This window comes from Medicago truncatula, chromosome 1, assembly GCF_003473485.1.
Source record: "Medicago truncatula cultivar Jemalong A17 chromosome 1, MtrunA17r5.0-ANR, whole genome shotgun sequence".
Taxonomy (NCBI): domain Eukaryota; kingdom Viridiplantae; phylum Streptophyta; class Magnoliopsida; order Fabales; family Fabaceae; genus Medicago; species Medicago truncatula.
Window position 1 is genome coordinate 43,142,205 of NC_053042.1, and position 18,926 is coordinate 43,161,130.

Here is an 18,926-nt window from a genome sequence, read left to right on the forward strand (position 1 = left end):
ACATGCAGATTTCTTATGTACATCATGGCTTAATTAATAACTTCTTAGGGAAAGAATGTCACATGCTTTGCATCTAAATTGACGTGACACATTCTTAGTATAAACACTATGGTTAAGTGAGTAACAAAAACACTATGGTTAATTGGCTTTGCTTAATTATTCTACTAAAAGTCAATTAGCCTAAACAATGACGGGCATTTTGTCGTATTAGTCTTTGTCATAAAACCAAAATTAGGATAATGAAAGTGTTATAAAACTCATCATACTCTTATTCTTAAAAGTCTAGTAGAACCATGATTAATTTGAAATTCCATCCATAAAAGAGGGTCCCACTAAATTCTTACAATTTGAATTAATGAACAAACTAAAATAATGTTTTTTTTTAATACAAAGTTGATTGGCCAAACGTGGTGTTTTGTGGATGAGCATTAACGTGTAGACAAACCCAACCACCTCCAACCTTCTCAATAAGATTTTTTAAAGTAGTAAAATATTTAAATGTTAATTTGAATTCTGAAGGAGGGATTTTATTCTAAGTTAAGTTAGGAAGGACGTTGTACTTAACTTTTCCTAGGCTTCCATTATGTTATTATTTTTTCCTGAGTAGCAGCATATTATATTTTATTTATTTATTTCTGTAATACAATATAATATAACAATAAGGAGGGTCGTCTCAGTGGTGTTAAGTGACTGTAATCATTTCATGACTCCTAAACTATACACTTATTAGGTGTGCAATTTTCATGAAATATATGGGTGAATAATGATATGTTTGAGTTTCATGATATAGTAAAAAGTAAAAACAGGTCCATACATAATTTGGCTGCTTAACAATGACAAAGGCAGAAAGTATCAACATATAAATATATTTAAATTTGTTACATACATGGCATGCTGCGTAAAGTAATTTAAATTTAATTTTATAAAATTAAAGTTACTATAATTGATCAAACAAAATCATTGTGATCTACATCAATCAAGTTCATATTAAATAATTATTCAGTTTCCTTCTCAGATTTGTCCATGGTTTAATATTTTTCTTCCGAGTTCCATCACAAGTAGTACTAGTTTGGACAAAATAACCTGAAAAAAAAACGTGGCAATCATTCATTGCAGGTTAAAAGGTTAATCAGGAGTATAATAAAAAAAATAAAATAAGATAGATCAAACTTCAAAGTAGCTTATAGAAAAGGATAGATGAAAGTATTAGCTCACATAAAAAATTCCAATTTGAAAAAAATAATATCCAACGTAAGTTGGGAGGGTGAAGTGCACGCGCCTTGAAGCAAGGTGAAAGAGGACATTATACTAGACTAGACACATGTTCAAATCCTCTTGACGAAAATGTGGAAATTGTTAAGTCGGATATCGTGACTAAGATTTAAACAAAATAAATAATTTGTAACCAATTGTTGTCTACAATAATAAGTAAGTAGCTCGTGTTATTTGAATCTTGAGAGATGTCTAACTACTATTCGGGTTTGAATTTGCAATTCTCCACTATACTTAACATGAGTTTTGTCTTCGTAGTGTAGAAGAAGAAAAAACATAAGAATTTATTATTATTATTTTTGTTGAAATTAATTAATATTAAAAATCTATGAAAGAGGATGATATTTGGAACATAGTGGGGTTCGGAACCGAAGCATGTGGGAAGGAGTTAGAGATAACCGAAGCAACAAAGAGAGGAGTATAGTATAAAGCAGATACAAAAAGAAAAAGGAAGAGGTATTTGTGTGTTGTGTACAGAGCAAAAGCCAAAGGTAACATAACATAACATAACAACATAGAATAGAATCTATTATGCTTCTATGTTTGTATTGATAACACATCACCAACTATAAGATCATAGAGAGAGAAGAGAGACTTGATCAGCTTTATGTTCTGTGATTATTTCTCTTTATTTCTTCTTCTTTGGTGATGACAACGTTGATCACTTAAACTTTGTCTTTAGTTGAAGGATTAAGAAGAATTTAAGAGGTTACATTGTTGTTTTGTTTTGTTTTGTTAGTTTTTTGTTATGGCAGCATTGTCATTTTCAGTGGCATCTGTTGTTGAGGATGTTCTTCAACAGCATGGCACTCGTCTTAAAGATCTTGATTTGGAATCTAGAAAATCAGAAGAAGCTGGTAATTATTATCATTTTCTCTCTGATATTGGTTTTGATGAATTTTCATGTGAAATGAAAAAGGTGTGTGAATTTTGAAAGAAAAAATAATGTTTGAAATTTCAGCATTAAGAAGATATGAAGCAGCAGGGTGGTTGAGAAAAATGGTTGGAGTTGTTGCAGCTAAAGATTTACCAGCAGAGCCTTCTGAGGAAGAGTTTAGGCTTGGTTTGAGAAGTGGGATCATTCTTTGTAATGTTCTTAACAAGGTTCATCCTGGTTCTGTATCCAAGGTGACCATAGTCCTGATTTGATTTACTATCAATGATTTTTTCGTTATTGTTTGTTTACTAATGTAAATTCTGTATTTTCTTTAAGGTTGTGGAGAGTCCTGTTGATTCTGCACTAATCCCCGATGGAGCGCCGTTATCAGCTTTTCAGTATTTTGAAAATGTTAGGAACTTTCTGGTGGCTATCCAGGAAATTGGAATTCCTACCTTTGAGGCATCTGATCTAGAACAAGTATGTAAAGGATCAAATTTTTATTATTGTTTCAAAATATTTGAGTAAAAAATGGTATCATGGTGAATTGAATTGTCAATAATACAACATCAGATAATTGGGCGTTGTTTACTATGAAAGTTCAATAAAATTTGACTTTGGTTTTCTGCTATGTAATTGATTTATGTTTTTAGGGAGGAAAATCATCAAGGATTGTGAGTAGTGTATTAGCACTTAAATCCTATAGTGAATGGAAACAAACTGGGGCTAATGGTGTATGGAAATTTGGTGGAACTATCAAACCAGCAATCACTGCAAAATCTTTTGTGAGAAAAAACTCTGAGCCATTTACCAATTCCTTATCAAGGACCTCTTCCATCAATGAAAAATCTATGACTTCTTTTACCTCTGATGTCGAGTCTAATAAAATGGTTGGTAAGCTATATTTTTTACATTTTATATGTGCTATGATTTTGTCTAGGTGAGAAGGCAGAATAACTGAATGAAACTTTCTTTTTTTTTATGCTTGCAGTCTAGTTCTCATTCTTTAGGTATGCTTGTTCGTGCAATACTATTCGATAAGAAGCCAGAAGAAGTTCCGATGGTAAGGACTAAAGGGATACGTTCTTTTGTGTCTCACATAGGAATTATTTATACAAATACAAAGGAAGTACAAGGCCCTATTTGGATAAACCTTTTAATTAAACTTTTAACCATAAGTGCTTATGTATAAGCTATTTCTATAACATTACAAGTGTTTTGGATCTACTACATTATTGTGCATCTAAAAATTGGACAGGTATCTAAAACAGTCATTAAGGGGTCTCTTCCTTTTTGTTTCTGTGGCCATTTCATTTTCTTGAAACGCTGAAAAATGCGCCCTAAATGCAGAATTGGTTATTGACAGTCCCATCTAGTAGTACTGCACTAGTCTCTTGCTGCTGCATTTCAATCTTGTCACTGAATAATCATGATACTCAGAGCGCATTTGAGATTACTTTCTTAAAGTAATATTGTTCTTCTGCATGGAACAGTTGGTTGAATCTGTTTTGGCAAAAGTCGTAGAGGAGTTTGAGCATCGCATTACAAGCCAAGATGAACAGGTATGATACTTTTCACCTTTAAGTAGTGCCATTAGCTATTAAGTGTCATTTTATGCCATTGTTTTACTCAATTCTTAGGAAAATAATTATTGTAGAAGTTGATTTTTATGACAAGTTATGTTCTTTGTTATTTATTATCGCATAACACAGACAAAAACAACTTCAAGAAGTGAAATGTCGCAAAGAGATGGAGCTGTAGCAAAGTTTTCTATGGCACGTAAAAAGGTAATAGTACTTGCTTCACACTCAACTTATTCATATCATCATATGTAAAATGCTTGATTCTTATACTGTGGTTTCCGATTGATTAGGTGGATAACAAGATTCCTATGGTAACAAAGAAAGAGGAATTCATCTATAAAAACCATGTTGCTGACGAGGAGTCGCAGAGGCAACTTCAGAAGCAGCAAATGCTCTTTGATCAACGGCAGAGAGATATTCAAGTAGGGAGCTGCAAAGATATTGTTAATCATTTTAAATTTGCAATTTTTCAATTTATTAGTAAAATATTGCCATCTTTGTGTTTTTTGTAGGAATTAAAGCATACAGTTCAAACTACCAAAGCTGGTATGCAGTTCATGCAAATGAAATTTCACGAGGAGTTCTCTAATTTAGGTAATACTTCGCTAATATATGTGATTAATATTGTTCAATTCTTTTTTATTTTGTCTTATAATTGTTGAACTAGACGCCTCATCATAGTTTAGTTTTCACCTCTCTTTATAGGCATGCACATTCACGGCTTAGCTCATGCTGCTTCTGGATATCATAGAGTTCTCGAAGAAAATCGCAAACTATACAATGAAGTCCAGGATCTTAAGGGTAATTAGATTACTGGTTGGCTGGCTGCTTTAAATTTCTATTCGTGATTTTTTACGGATTTTATGCCAATATAATATTAAGGTGGTTAACTTTGTTTTATCAGGAAGTATTAGGGTGTACTGTCGAGTAAGACCTTTCTTACCTGGACAACCAAATCATTCGAGTACTGTGGAGAACATAGAAGATGGAGTTATCACAATTAATGTTCCCTCAAAGAATGGGAAAGGGCGTAGATCCTTCAACTTCAACAAAGTCTTTGGACCATCTGCAGCCCAAGGTTGGTTTCCTTTTCAGTTATCTATTATCTGCAAGATTACTATATTTTAGTATATGATAGAATTTTTTCTCTATTGTGTTCAGGGGAGGTCTTCGCTGATATGCAGCCACTTGTTAGGTCTGTGCTCGATGGTTTTAATGTTTGCATATTTGCTTATGGCCAAACAGGATCAGGAAAAACTTTCACCATGGTAAGATACAGTTGAGGTTATCATCTGAATCTTTTTGAAAATTTCCCTGTTAATTTTGTTGAAATGCAGAATGGACTTAAAAAATAATCGTAATATACAGTTGAAATTGTGACCTTGAATATTTTGATGATGTTTTTCGTATTTTTTGTATTTGAAATGTAGACTGGACCAAAAGAGATCACAGAAAAAAGCCAAGGTGTAAATTACAGGGCTCTAAGTGATCTGTTTTATACAGCGAATCAAAGAAAGGACACTTTTCGCTATGATGTTTCTGTTCAGATGATTGAAATATATAATGAGCAAGTCAGAGATCTATTGGTTACTGATGGAACAAACAAAAGATATCCTTTTAGTTGTTACATTAAAATTGTAGAATATATAACCAATTTCTTCTTTGATTTTTGTTTTTAAATACCAGTTATTCTAACAATGAAATAAGCCTTTATTGGTGGTGCTTTCCCTTAACCATTCATACATTAGAAATTCGTAGTAACTCTCAAAGAGGGCTAAGTGTACCAGATGCAAGCCTTGTTCAAGTATCATCAACAAATGATGTTATTGAACTGATGAACCTGGGTCATAAGAACCGCGCAGTCGGAGCAACAGCCCTTAATGACCGTAGCAGCCGATCTCACAGGTGTATATCCTATTTATTGTCTTGTTTTCCACAACTGTTTTTGTGACATTTTTGTTATACATTACTTGACTATTGACTTCTTTAATATATATTTGGCAGTTGCTTGACTGTACATGTTCAAGGAAGAGACTTGACATCTGGAGCTGTCTTACGCGGATGCATGCATCTGGTTGACTTGGCAGGAAGTGAGAGGGTCGACAAATCTGAGGCGACGGGTGATAGATTGAAAGAGGCACAGCATATTAACAAATCTCTTTCAGCTTTGGGTGATGTCATTGCTTCTCTTGCTCAGAAAAACCAACATGTCCCTTACAGAAATAGCAAACTCACACAATTACTCCAAGATTCACTTGGTAAGTTTTAAGAAGTTGGTTTGCTACATTTTCGACTGCTGTATTCTTTTCTAGTCCTCAGTTATACAATTCTATTAAGTTTGTGTTTTTCATTATGTTGTTTGGGCAAACTTCAGGAGGACAGGCCAAGACACTAATGTTTGTTCACATTAGTCCCGAGGCCAATGCTGTTGGAGAAACAATTAGCACATTAAAATTTGCAGAAAGAGTTGCTACAGTTGAACTTGGTGCTGCCCGAGTCAACAAGGATGGGGCAGATGTCAAAGAGCTCAAAGAACAGGTTTTTTTTCCGAAATTTGACCTCCTAGTTCTTCATAATAGTCTTATGAAGCCTTACCTCGTCAGTTAAGTTAAAAAAATTCAATCCTGTTTCAGATTGCCAGCCTTAAGGCGGCATTGGCAAGAAAGGAAGGAAATTTAGAACATTCTATATCTGGAAGCTCTGGAAAATGTAGGACAGCAGCTAGTGAACGGTCACCTTATCATGCAAGCCAGCGGGCTGCAGATATCATGGATGATCCCTTTGGATGCCGGCAACCAGTGATTGATGTTGGCAACTTAGAGGTATGTATATTTTTTGTTGTTGATAAAAAAATTATTTCCCTGATTTTACAAAATGATATCTTATGGAAATTTATTTGGGTGATCCCTTTGGATGCCGGCTATTCCTTATTGATATCTTATGGATATTTTAAACTGGTTATGCAGCTTCTGAGCAATACCATATCGAGACAAAGAACTCAAAGCTTTGATTTTGATGAGACATTAACAAATTCACCACCCTGGCCCCCAGTGAATAGTCTTGTTCAAAATTGTGTGGAAGACGATAAAGAAACCGGTACAGGAGAGTGGGTTGATAAGGTTATGGTAAACAAGTTAGATGTGAACAAGACCGGCAACATGTTAGGGTGTTGGGAAGCAGATAATGGGAACTTATCTGAGGAATTTTATCAGAAATATCTTCAAGATTCTTCCAAAGTATACTCGGAACGATCCTATAATATGTTCATGAGAGGCAACCAGTTTAACATTGCTGGTTCGGATGACACTGATGATGTCGATGCTGCAACCAGTGATTCCTCAGAACATGACTTGCTTTGGCAATTTAATCATTCGAAAGTTACAAGCGTAGCCAACGGAAATGAATCAAAGGGTAGGAGATTTGTCACAAAGTCAGCTAAAAGCACAGAATTGAGGTAATGCAATATGCTCCTCTTTAATAATGCTCATAGGGTTCACTTAGATATGTTACTATGAGTTTAATATTTATACACCGTCAGTGTTTACATATGTCAACTAATTTAATGAGTTTAAAAACACATAGTTTTTCATTCTCGAGAAATAATGTATAAACTTATCATTGAACACATGTAAAATATTAGCAGTGTTGCCTGTGCATACAATTTTGAACATGTTATTATTCATATTAATGATTTTTTTTGCAATTTTTGCAGCAAGAATAGCATTCATTCTTCTACTGCTCCTTCACCTTCAAGGAAACAAACAAATGGTGTCGCACATCGAACACCAACAAGGCAACCAGCTCCAGTTGACATGAAACGTAAAACTGGGACTAGAAAGTGAACATGTCATTTCTTGTTAAGCATTTTAAAAGGGTGATTTTTTTTTTTTTCCTTTTATTATTTGTTTGTTCCTTCACAATTTTTTAGTTCGAGGGGAGAGCTTTCACACAAAAGAAAAAAAAATCATATATATTTTTTTTGCTGGGTTTATGCTTGTAATAGTTTTGTAATTTGTTGTATTTACACAGATAATGGAGCAATAATGCCCGTTGCTTGTACATGGCATGACATTCTTTTATTTAACATTAGAGCTTTCAGGTTTTGTAAAAATTGCAACAATTGTCTGATTTGATTTGCTACTTCCAGTCAAATTTATCTCTTATCTCCTCTTGGTTTTCCCCCTTTCTCTTAAATTGCTGTACTTTATATTAAATTTTCTCACTTTTATTACGTTGATATTCTCGTTTGAATTTTGGCTACGCGGTGAGTGTCAAACAAGCAACAACAAATGGCATATGAATTAATTTGTAAGATATTCTCAAAATTAACCTAGTATTATGTATGATTCTATAATGCCTACACAATGCTAAACGGCGGCTTGACTATGGTTTTCCCTAGTAGACGGTGTTTGACGAGTAAATCAGTTGTCCTTCCACGTAATCTGTAAAGCTTACGCTGCGAATGCTTCACTTTCCTCAATAGCTCGTGAAGAGCAGTAGATATCAGAGTTCCCTTGGATAGTTGGATCTGAATGCATCCCCTTGGAACCTCATGGTTGTTTATTGTTAAATTTGTTTCGTGCTCAATATCTTACTGACCTGATGTGCTACTGTATCCACAGTCCAGACGACAGTGGTATAGGCATACGAACCTTGACCATATATCTCGTATCATAGCCTAGAAACCCAACCATATCATATCATGCTACTTAGTATGTCATTCATATCATGTTCAAATCAGTGTTTGATCATATTCGACATCACAAGTCTAAACTCTCCTTCAAGTCAACAAGGGATTGAGCACTTGCTAAACCACCAAACCAATGTTCATCACTTTCACCCCAAACCCATATGGATGTGATTAACTAGTATTTCCACCCGTGCAACGCACGGGCAAACAATCATTTTTCGTGGCTTTAACATATTATTACTCTAAACATACCACCTAAATACAAATTTATAAGGGGGCGTTTGTTTCCCTTCTGAAAAAAATATTCCCAGGATTCTTACGTTGGAACTAAACATGTCTTTGTTTGGTAGATAAGAACAAAAAAATAAGCCCAGGAATAAATAATTCCTAGGAACAAAAAAACGCCCATGTTTACCCACGTTCTCCTCAATTTTATTCCCATGAGATGGGGTTGGGAAAACTTTATTCCCGGTAACCATAAACCCATGAGATGAAATGAAAATCCATTATTACCCTTTTATTTCACCATCGTAACAAACTGAAATGATGAGGATCCCTTATATTGTTGAATTAATGTTAGTTAATGAGTCAATAAAGTGATTGAAAACTCTCTAATACTAAATGCAATTGCATCACCAGTGTATAAATAATAGAGTACGTATAAGTTCTTGACCCAAAAAAAAAAAAAATTACGTATAAGTTGCTTTATTGTCTACATGGACTAGACTCCATTTTCGTAAAGCATATGCATAAAAATAACAATGCAGAAAGGATCGGATTGACATCATTTACATGTGGTTACTTGCTGATTGATTTCCTTGAATGCTTCTTTGTAGAATTTTCTTTTTCCAGTTCATGTTTAATTAGTTGGTTTTCTATTTCTTATTAAACGGGTAAAATTGGAATTACATCATTCATTTTCAGGAACAAATTTTGCAATACAAACACATTTCAATTATTCTCAGTTTCTTTTTTAATAAAATTCCCAGGAACAAAACTATTTAACCAAACACTTTTTTCATATTTTCCTAGGAATAAAAATCACACCTTTATATTCCAGAAAAAGATAATTCCTGGGAATAAATTGTGTATCCATGAAACAAACGCACCCTAATGTGTGGTTAGAGAAAACAGATTATGTTGTCATCATAAAATTCAATATGTCATTGATTAAAATTTACTTTGATGCTATTAAAAGCAATTACATATCCTTGATAAATAACAATGAATACTCGTTTTGCCCTCTAAATAACAAAAAAAAAAGTAGTCAATACTTTCAATAGCAATTAATCCAAAAAAAAAAAAAATCTTGTGGAAGATAGATGCATCATCTCTATTTAGCTCCAAAGTTATCTACAACAATAACCAAAGGTTTTTGCACCATATAAATCTAAATTCAATAATTCAAATTGACAATTGAGCTTAGAATATAGACAAATTCATACCTGATAAGATAATTTCTACAACCAATACCCTTTGTGCAACCAATACCTTCTTTGTGCAACCAATACCCTTTTATTTGATTGTCAGATAGCTTCTCGAGATGATCCTTGACCATTACTCAATCCTTTATATTAAGGAGCTTTGATAACACCCCGACAATATTTTCTAAGAAAATGAAAGAGAAAAACATGATCTCAATGTGAAAATGAGAGAAATGAACACCGTATTTATAGATCAACCTCACGCTACAAGAAATGTCTTTTTTTTTTAGAGAACAAGAAATGTTGTATGTGGCGCAAAGGATCTCACATCTTTTCGTGCTCCGCAAGTAACTCTCGTGACACGAAATTATTCTTTATTATATTTTTTAATATTTATAAATTTGTTAAAATGACATATAATTTGAGACGGAGAGAATGAATTTTACATATTTTTACGAAACTTATACTAAGGAGATAAAAAAAACTATATTCTAAATTATTATATATACATTTTTTTTTTGGGTGAAAATTTATTATATTTTTTTTTTGTCAAATAGCCTAGTGGCTAGAACTCACACAATTTAATTGTGGAGAAGTGGAGTGTCCGGGGTTCGAACCCCGGCTCCTGCATATAAAATGCAATATACTACCAACTAAGCTAAGCTCACGGGGATAATTTATTATATTTTTTAAAAGACCAAAATATTATGTTTTAATTTTCTTAATGGTGGCAATTTAGATAAACTTGTTTAGTTTTTTTTTTAAAAAATTAATAATTTGAGATGGAGAAAGCATTAAATAAAGTGCAAGTTGGAAGAAGGCTGCGGCGTCGCGTACCCTGATTGGTGATTTACCCATCATTTTCACTGTTGCACTAATCAGACTATTCCATTTCTCTCCATCACCACCATCCAAACTCTTTCAATGGCGCTCTACGTTCTATCACGCCGTTTATCAACCAAATCAACCTCACCAACACTCTTCACCTTTCGTTACTTCTCATCAACCACTACCTTCAGAGAAGAACGCGACACATTCGGACCCATTCAAGTTCCCTCCGATAAACTATGGGGAGCACAGACTCAACGATCTTTGCAGAATTTCGATATCGGTGGTCCCCGTGAACGTATGCCTGAACCTATCATTCGCTCTTTCGGCATCTTGAAAAAATGCGCTGCTAAGGTTATTTTTCGTTTTTTATTTTTTGAAAATTGTGTTATTGTATGGATTTGATTGATGAAATGTGATTTAGGTTAATATGGAGTATGGTCTTGATCCTACTATTGGAAAAGCGATTATGAAGGCCGCGCAAGAAGTTGCTGATGGAAAGCATAATGATCATTTTCCTCTTGTTGTTTGGCAAACTGGAAGTGGTACTCAAAGTAACATGAATGCTAACGAGGTTTGTATCATCCTACGTTTGGATTTATTTATGAAAATTTGATTTTGGCTTATTTGTTGACAATGACCACTTGTTTTGGAGAGATTATGAAAATAGCTTTTGGTTATGTTTGGTTGGCTTACTTGAGCTTATATGGCATAAACAGACTAAGTGATTGGACTCAAGAGCTTATATAGAAACAGCCAATGGCATGTCCATAAGTTGTTTTCAGCTTATTTCCATAAGCTTTGCAGGATAGTTTATGAAAACAACTTATAGCTTGTATGAGAATGGTTGGACTTTATTTTATCTTTTGTTGCAGAATTAGTTTATACATAAGAACTTATATAATAACTGTTCTTAGAAATCGTGGTTGGGTCTAACACAACCCCACAGAACCGGCTGGTAAGTTGAGGATTGCCTCCACTTATAAACACATTGTCAGGCTATCTCCTATCCGATGTGGGACTCTTCACACCCCGTCACGACCAGCACTATTGGGCTTGGTTCGTGGACATAAATGGTGGGTGGTCCGATAGTGGAAACCTGATAGCAGGTGGCCCAATGGACCTTGGAGGAGGCTCTGATACCATCTTAGAAATCGTGTTGGGCCTAACACAACCCCACAAAACCGGTTTGTGAGGTGAGGATTGCCCCCACTTATAAACACGTTGTCAAGCCATCTCCTATCTGATGTGTTACTCTTTAACAACTGTCTACTATAAGCGTTTAATTAAGTTGCTTATCCAAACAGGACCCATGTCATGTTTATGTGCTGTCTTTGTTGATTTTAATAAGCTCTTCACGATAGCGTGTGAAAACAGTCTGCAACTTATATGAAAACAATTTAACTAATTTTTCTTCTTCTTTAGTTATGAACTTATATGATAAGTGTTTAATTAAACTATTTATCCAGATGTACTCTCATGACTATTGTGTGGCTGTGCCGAACTTGAAGGTCTTGTTATTGAAATTATTATACCCCATGTTTAAGGATCTTAGATTACTGAACTTATGACAGTAAAATAAATATTAATCTGTATTGTATATCATAGATGGTTGTGCTAAAGACTTGAGAATCTATTTAGTTTTTCCCAGTTTCTGTTTATTTTGGACAGTGAGGATAATTTGACTTACATAACCTTTCCATTTGATCACTGCAGTGGCCTATTATGAAATAAGAAAGTTTGTGGTTGAATCCTTTTCAGGTTATTGCAAACAGAGCCTCAGAGATTCTTGGCCATAAGCGCGGTGAGAAGTTTGTGCACCCAAATGACCATGTCAATATGTCACAATCTTCTAATGATACATTTCCAACTGTAAGTCGTTTGTACATCTTATGCAATTTCATCTTCAAAAATTTCTTGTTAATCACTTTTTGTGGAGTGCAATTCCTTGTAAACTGTTTCTTATTTCTTTAATATATGTATGTTTCTCTCTTTCCAGGTGATGCACATTGCCGCTGGAACTGAAATAAACTCAAGACTAATCCCCAGCTTGAAGACATTACATGCTACACTTGACGCAAAGGTTTGAATTGTATATGTTTAGACAAGTTATAATACATTTAGAAAACTGAAACAAATTTTTGCTAATCTTTCATTGCCTGTGATCCTTTGTATGGAAATTACAATTTAGCAATTTTGTGTGGTTGCCTGAGGGTATAAGACTTCTGACATGGCAGGGAGGGGCTCTATGAATGTCTAATGTCTATATCTGGTTTAAAAACTGCAGTTAGCTGAACTGTTTCTGTACCGCGATTGACCAAACCATTTCAAACTAAGAAAACCGGATTAAATATAAGCGGAATTTAGTGGTCAGGTTTACTTCAGTGTATTTAAATTCAGTTTATTAGTTTAGCACAGTTCTGTTTTTTTTTTTGCCCACCTCTACTGTTAACTCATGTGCCATCCTGGTAAGGCGGGAACTTTGAGTTGTTTACATTAGACCTGACATGCTTCCTTCATGCTATGTACTATGTAAAACTCTATCATATAAATGTGAAAATCATGCCAGGTTAACATGTTATTCACCTAACCTGTTCTTATGGCTCTGGTCATTTTACAGATCCAATTCTGATATTATCAGTACATGTCTCCCTTTGTTGAATCCTTGCAACTTGCATGATTAATTATTTTCTGGTCTTGTGGTTTTGGCTGGCTCTTTCTTGCAATGTTCCTTTTGGTCTATCATATATGCAATTTTCATTTGCAAACAATATATTGTGACAGGAAACATTTTAGTAACCTCGTAACTTTCATAAAAATTTTCTTTATCTTAGTCTCTAAGATGGAATTTTATAAACTAGAGACACTTGTGTTGCAATTGTTTCTCCTTAGATCCCATTTATCAGTGTGTTGACTATATCAGTATTAACTTACTTTGTGCTTTTATTTAAAAAATTTTTTTTTACCAGTCGATTGAATTTAAAGATATAGTCAAGATTGGGCGCACTCATACTCAAGATGCTACACCTTTGACTCTCGGACAGGAGTTTAGTGGGTATACTACACAAGTAAGCTTACTTTCATTTGGTTTTTGATGTTGTGTATTTTGTTTATCATTGCCTCATTAGTATGCTTTGTAAAATCATGACAGTTTGTGGGGAGGGGTTTCTCACAACTTTTTCCTTTATTGACAGCTGAAGTATAGTCTTGATCGTGTGATTACCATTTTGCCGCGTATGTATCAGGTTTGAAACTCAAGCACAAACTTTAAATTCTTGTTCTTCACCTGTATGATTCTGGAGTTCTGACTTAGTAGTTGTTACTTGAGCAGCTTGCCCAGGGTGGTACCGCTGTAGGGACTGGATTGAATACAAAGAAGGGGTATGCATGCTTCCTGATCGCTAAGCACTTGTTTTTCTCATATTTGACAGCTACCAAAATGAAAGTTATAGCGTCTTTCTTTTCACTCCTTTTGGCATATTTTATTTGATATGAGCTTTTTGTCCGGCAATTGTTTCCTACTATCATCAAATACCTAAAAGTATGGACTCTACCGGAATAGTAGTGCATGTGCATTTTTCATGTTTGGCTTTAAATTATAATGGATGTAATTGTTGAAAATTAGACAACATTTTCTCTGAAGATCTTATGGATATGATATGGGTTCGTTTTATCATAAAAATTGATGTGCTAGGGCAGCCTGTTTAAGCTGAAAAAAACATGTGGTTTAACTTAAAGGAAGTAAATTTGGTTAAACAGTGATAATTTGCTGGATGATTTCAGGTTTGATGTTAAGGTGTCACTAGCAGTAGCTACGGAAACAAATCTGCCCTTTGTAACAGCAGAAAATAAGTTTGAGGCTTTGGTTTGTCGCTAAAACTTTTTATTTTCCTTGTCTTTAATCTGTCTGGTGCTCTTTTTCATCACGCTAGTTTTTTCCGCATATCTTGGTATCTTGCATCATATGCAGAAAAATATTGACTTGCAGTGCGTTCTTATTCCTCCATTTTCAGGCTGCCCACGATTCTTTTGTTGAAACTAGTGGAGCCCTCAACACAATTTCGGCTTCTTTAATGAAGATAGCTAATGATATACGGTTATTAGGAAGGTAGAATGCTAGAAATCTAACTGACAAATTGCTTTTATATGACTGTGCATGTGTTTGTGTAGAAAACAATTCTTTAATGGGTGTTATGGATTCTATCTTATTGTAGTGGTCCCCGTTGCGGTCTTGGTGAACTCATTCTTCCTGAAAACGAACCGGGAAGCAGTATTATGCCTGTAAGAACCTCATGCTTAGTTAATATACATTTGTGGCAAGAGTTTTTTTAATTGTTACTACTATAGCTTATTATTTTGTTAGCCTTAGAATTGGGATTTGATTCATGCCACAACCTTATTCTGTTTCAGGGGAAGGTTAACCCTACCCAGTGTGAGGCTTTGACTATGGTCTGTGCACAGGTAATTATCAATTCACTCTTCATTTTATTTAAAATACTCGTGTTGTGAATTTTGACTTGCAAAAAGCTTGTACGACTTGTAATACAGTTACGCAATTTGAATTATATGGTTGCTAATAGGGTCCATGGTAGGGGGTAGGGGTGATACATAAAATATTGACAGTTTACAGTTACACTAACAAAGAGAAACAGAACAAGATGGCAAGCTGGTGTGAGGGAGGGAGCTAGTTATGTTAGTGAGGTGGTTGAAGTTTGTTAGAGGAAAGAGTGTGTCCGTTGGTAGTATTAGGAGGAAAGTGCTGAGCTGAAGAGAAGGACAAGATTAAGAGAAGGACAAGATTTTTTAGCATAAGGCTGGGTATGCAAGGGGAATAGTCTCTCTGTTGGAGCTTTGAGCTCGGGGAATCACTGTTGAATTTCCTTGAATATTGAATAATACAGTTATTCGTGCTCTTTTTTATAAATTTCCTTGCAATTATATCCTTCATTTTAGTTTTGGTTGGCTATTTAGTTCCTTAACAGTGACTAAATTTCTGAATAGATGTTATGATCATGTGCTTCAGGTCATGGGAAACCATGTTGCAATCACTGTGGGAGGATCAAATGGTCATTTTGAGCTCAATGTATTCAAGCCAGTGATTGCCAGTAATCTCCTGCAAGTATGTTTCATATCCTTTATTTTGTTATGTATGTTATTTCTAACTTATAAATCATGCAAACGAGGAACTTCTACCTAGGTTTTAACTTGGTTCAAATATGTTACCTTACCTGATTCTAGGTTGATGTAAACTTGATAATGTGTATATATATTAGTATAATATTATCTAAAAGCAGCTGAATCATTTTCTATTTAGTTGTACTTGAACTTTTTGAACTGGTCTAAGCTTGGTGCATAAAAAGAAGTTCTGTGCATTGGAGCAAAGATTAAATTAAATACTATATTTCCTTTCTGTCAGTTTGGCAACGTATATTTCTCTGATGAAAGTCAGATGGACTTGGCTAGAATGTTGCACAAACTCTTTGCTATGTTGGCAAAGTAGAAAATGGGAAGGAAAGATACTTCAGATATGTTGTGTTTATTTAGGCTGCTTGTATGTTTTTGTGATGACATGGTAATAGTATATATATATATATATGGTAGTGTCCAAAAAAAGAAGATAAATCCAGGCCGTGTGAATGAACGGGCACCTGTTGGCTTTTGTTTTGATTCCAAATTTATGCAATATGGAATACCTTAAAGATGTACTTAAATGCTCACGATATTTATTTTGATTCTGTAGTCGGTGAGACTGCTTGGAGATTCATGTGCTTCCTTTGAAAAGAATTGTGTAAGAGGTATTCAAGCTAATAGAGAAAGAATTTCAAAGCTATTGCATGAGGTGAGTTGACTACTTGTTTGCATTTTGAAACAAAATGTGTATCAAATCTCCAAACCCTTATCTAATGCATGTTGTTGTTTCACTTTTCATTCACCCTTCCAGTCACTCATGCTGGTCACATCCTTGAACCCGGTAAGTTTCCTCCTGTCTTCTCCTGTAGCTCACTAAATTTCACATGCGTTTGAAACTGAGTTTAATTTGTCTGTTCCAGAAAATTGGTTATGACAAGGCAGCTGCAGTTGCCAAGAAAGCCCACAAAGAGGGGTCTACACTTAAGGTGATGATGTTGCCTAGTTATTCTTGTTTTTTCTGTTTCTCTTCAGCAATTTGACCCCTCTCTATGAATATTTAAAAGAAAATGACATTAATTCTTAACAAATTCTATGTTAGAAGCATATACCTCTAAAAGTACCATTTCGACTCTTATATTGGTTTGAGTATCATTGACACTAGTATAGTTTGTATGGATGAATTTATTCCTATTACATGATTTCTACATACTGGTTCAACAAATTTTCTGAAGTATTGAAATTGAAATGATGATCAGGAAGCTGCATTAAAGCTTGGAGTGCTGACTTCTGAAGAGTTTGACAGTCTTGTGGTTCCCGAGAAAATGCTTGGCCCAAGTGATTGATTAGCATATGATGATGTATTGTTTTAATAATTATTGGCTCCTCATCAGCTACGTTGGATTAATATTTTTGAAGCGTACCCATTGAATGAATTGGGAAATAGAAATCCAAATAACCAATGATTTTGACTTTCTTAGCAGACATTCTTGAGGAAAAAGATTCTCCAAATTTGTAACGAGGCAACAAATAAAGGAAAAGTTTTGCTCACTGTCTTTGATTTATATTTTCGTTTTGATTTTCTAGTCCCTCGATTTAAGCATGAGAAGTATTAATAAATCACTCTTTAAGATACTTCTCTTTGATTGTTTAAATTTCACACGAGTCTCACCAAATCTTGTTAGTTGTGGTAAGAGTGAAATCCGAGAGTAAGGATCCTAACTTGAAATCCGTGGCATGAAAAGGGCATGTAATTAAGAGTGGAGAACATAATTTCTAATGTTTGAGTCTGATGTCAACAAAACATCTAAAATCGAAAACTGAAAGTTTTTGGATAATCTTATATTTTTGGCAGAAAACAATGATAGTGTAAATTGGGCTGATAAAGCTATTAGATATTCCTTTCAGAAAAAGAAAAGGAAAAAAAACTACTCCCTCCGTCCCTTAATAAATGACCTAGTTGACAGTATGCATTATTGACTTGATATATTTTGACCATACTTTTCTACTAATTCACAAAGATAAATAATATCATGTAAGATGTTGTTGGATTCGTCTCGATGAGTATTTTTAAAATATTAAATTTTTATAATTTTTTTTAGTAGAGAATTGAAGATATCAAAGATAAAACATATGCATTGGTATGTGTGTCAGAGTCAACTAGGTCATTTATTTAGGGACGTAGGGAGTATTAGATATTATTATTAAAGAAAGCTATTAGACATTGAGACGTTCTGATTTGGATTTCTTGTGAATGTGGAAAGTCGCGAATTCTCAAAACGAATGCACATGGTATTTTTATTTGAGCAATATAATGATAGAACTTTCTTTATTTCTTTAACATGATGATTAATTTGGCATGGAGTATCATGTAAATAATTAGATGACGGATTGAAAAAGGGTAATTTATGTCGTGCGGGAAAATTAAATTTCTTTTCTTCAAGTGAAGCAATTTTGTCTGATTTTACTTAGTTACATTTTCGGTTGAATCCCTGATTAACAAGACCTTCCCCACACCAACAAAACAAAATGAAAGAAAAAGGCACGATGTGATTTCAACATGGTAAATTACATGTTGATTCGAGAAAACCACCTGAAGGGCACTGTTAAGTATGAACAAAACAAATGTTCTTCCAAATTTTAAAAAATTTCTTTTGCGAGCGTGTAGTATAGCATTCTGACCATAGTAACCAAGTCTTTACTGCGTGCATTGTTTGCATATGGCTGCTTTGAGAGGAGTATGTGATGCTGCAGTAAGGTTCAACTTTGGAACTTTATTGAACAATAGCGTATTCCTTTCGCAACCGGTTTGAACTTTATTCAATACATGATCAACAAGAATGAAAAGTAGAAATCAAATGGTTTGAAATGCAGCTAATTTTTGCTTTGACAATGTCATACTTGAATGAAAAGATTGTTTAGTGTTTGTCATGAGATTAATATTTCTGGGTATAAAGATTCGTATACATGAAATAACTTTGACATTATCAAGAAAAATGACGATTCCCATGATAAGGAAATGAACTAGTATGTATTTTCAAGCTTCATTAATACACTTGGTGATACAAAATATTGACAAACGTTTTCCACAAGTGCACAAACAGAATTTCTAAAATTATCTTATT

The 18,926-nt window shown here is 34.2% G+C and overlaps 2 protein-coding genes and 1 long non-coding RNA gene across 3 annotated transcripts; 2 read left to right on the forward strand and 1 right to left on the reverse strand.

Annotated features, from left to right (window-relative positions):
- The first annotated feature begins 1,569 nt into the window (after positions 1–1,569).
- On the forward strand, positions 1,570–7,902 carry LOC11408780 (kinesin-like protein KIN-14I). The gene is made up of 20 exons (XM_024783654.2): positions 1,570–1,763; positions 2,012–2,129; positions 2,234–2,400; positions 2,486–2,629; positions 2,803–3,039; positions 3,141–3,212; positions 3,643–3,711; positions 3,862–3,936; positions 4,023–4,154; positions 4,245–4,326; positions 4,438–4,533; positions 4,637–4,810; positions 4,894–5,000; positions 5,163–5,341; positions 5,476–5,637; positions 5,737–5,990; positions 6,107–6,270; positions 6,366–6,554; positions 6,699–7,186; positions 7,445–7,902. The coding sequence occupies exons 2-20, from the start codon at positions 2,021–2,023 to the stop codon at positions 7,572–7,574; spliced, it is 3,030 nt and encodes a 1,009-aa protein (XP_024639422.1). The 5' UTR covers positions 1,570–1,763; positions 2,012–2,020; the 3' UTR covers positions 7,575–7,902.
- Positions 7,903–9,562: 1,660 nt separating this feature from the next.
- On the reverse strand, positions 9,563–10,084 carry LOC120577905 (uncharacterized). The gene is made up of 2 exons (XR_005643839.1): positions 9,868–10,084; positions 9,563–9,775 (listed from the first exon to the last, which is right to left on the reverse strand). It is a non-coding gene; the product is annotated as an uncharacterized lncRNA (long non-coding RNA).
- Positions 10,085–10,662: 578 nt separating this feature from the next.
- LOC11428376 (fumarate hydratase 1, mitochondrial) lies at positions 10,663–17,366 on the forward strand. The gene is made up of 16 exons (XM_003591424.4): positions 10,663–11,028; positions 11,099–11,248; positions 12,436–12,546; positions 12,674–12,757; positions 13,644–13,742; positions 13,869–13,919; positions 14,006–14,055; positions 14,458–14,539; positions 14,688–14,782; positions 14,889–14,955; positions 15,085–15,135; positions 15,698–15,793; positions 16,415–16,513; positions 16,616–16,645; positions 16,725–16,790; positions 17,061–17,366. The coding sequence occupies exons 1-16, from the start codon at positions 10,771–10,773 to the stop codon at positions 17,145–17,147; spliced, it is 1,476 nt and encodes a 491-aa protein (XP_003591472.1). The 5' UTR covers positions 10,663–10,770; the 3' UTR covers positions 17,148–17,366.
- The last annotated feature ends 1,560 nt before the right edge of the window (positions 17,367–18,926 follow it).

What these genes read in the sequence shown, in the direction of transcription:
- LOC11428376 (XM_003591424.4), top strand. Translation starts at nt 10,771, where the DNA reads ATGGCGCTCTACGTTCTATCACGCCGTTTATCAACCAAATCAACCTCA. An exon ending in GGATTGAATACAAAGAAGGG is followed by an intron (nt 14,056 to 14,457) that starts GTATGCATGCTT and finishes GGATGATTTCAG; the next exon opens with GTTTGATGTTAAGGTGTCAC. An exon ending in AAGAGGGGTCTACACTTAAG is followed by an intron (nt 16,791 to 17,060) that starts GTGATGATGTTG and finishes AATGATGATCAG; the next exon opens with GAAGCTGCATTAAAGCTTGG.
- LOC11408780 (XM_024783654.2), top strand. Translation starts at nt 2,021, where the DNA reads ATGGCAGCATTGTCATTTTCAGTGGCATCTGTTGTTGAGGATGTTCTT. An exon ending in AGCCAGAAGAAGTTCCGATG is followed by an intron (nt 3,213 to 3,642) that starts GTAAGGACTAAA and finishes TGCATGGAACAG; the next exon opens with TTGGTTGAATCTGTTTTGGC. An exon ending in TTTCTATGGCACGTAAAAAG is followed by an intron (nt 3,937 to 4,022) that starts GTAATAGTACTT and finishes CCGATTGATTAG; the next exon opens with GTGGATAACAAGATTCCTAT.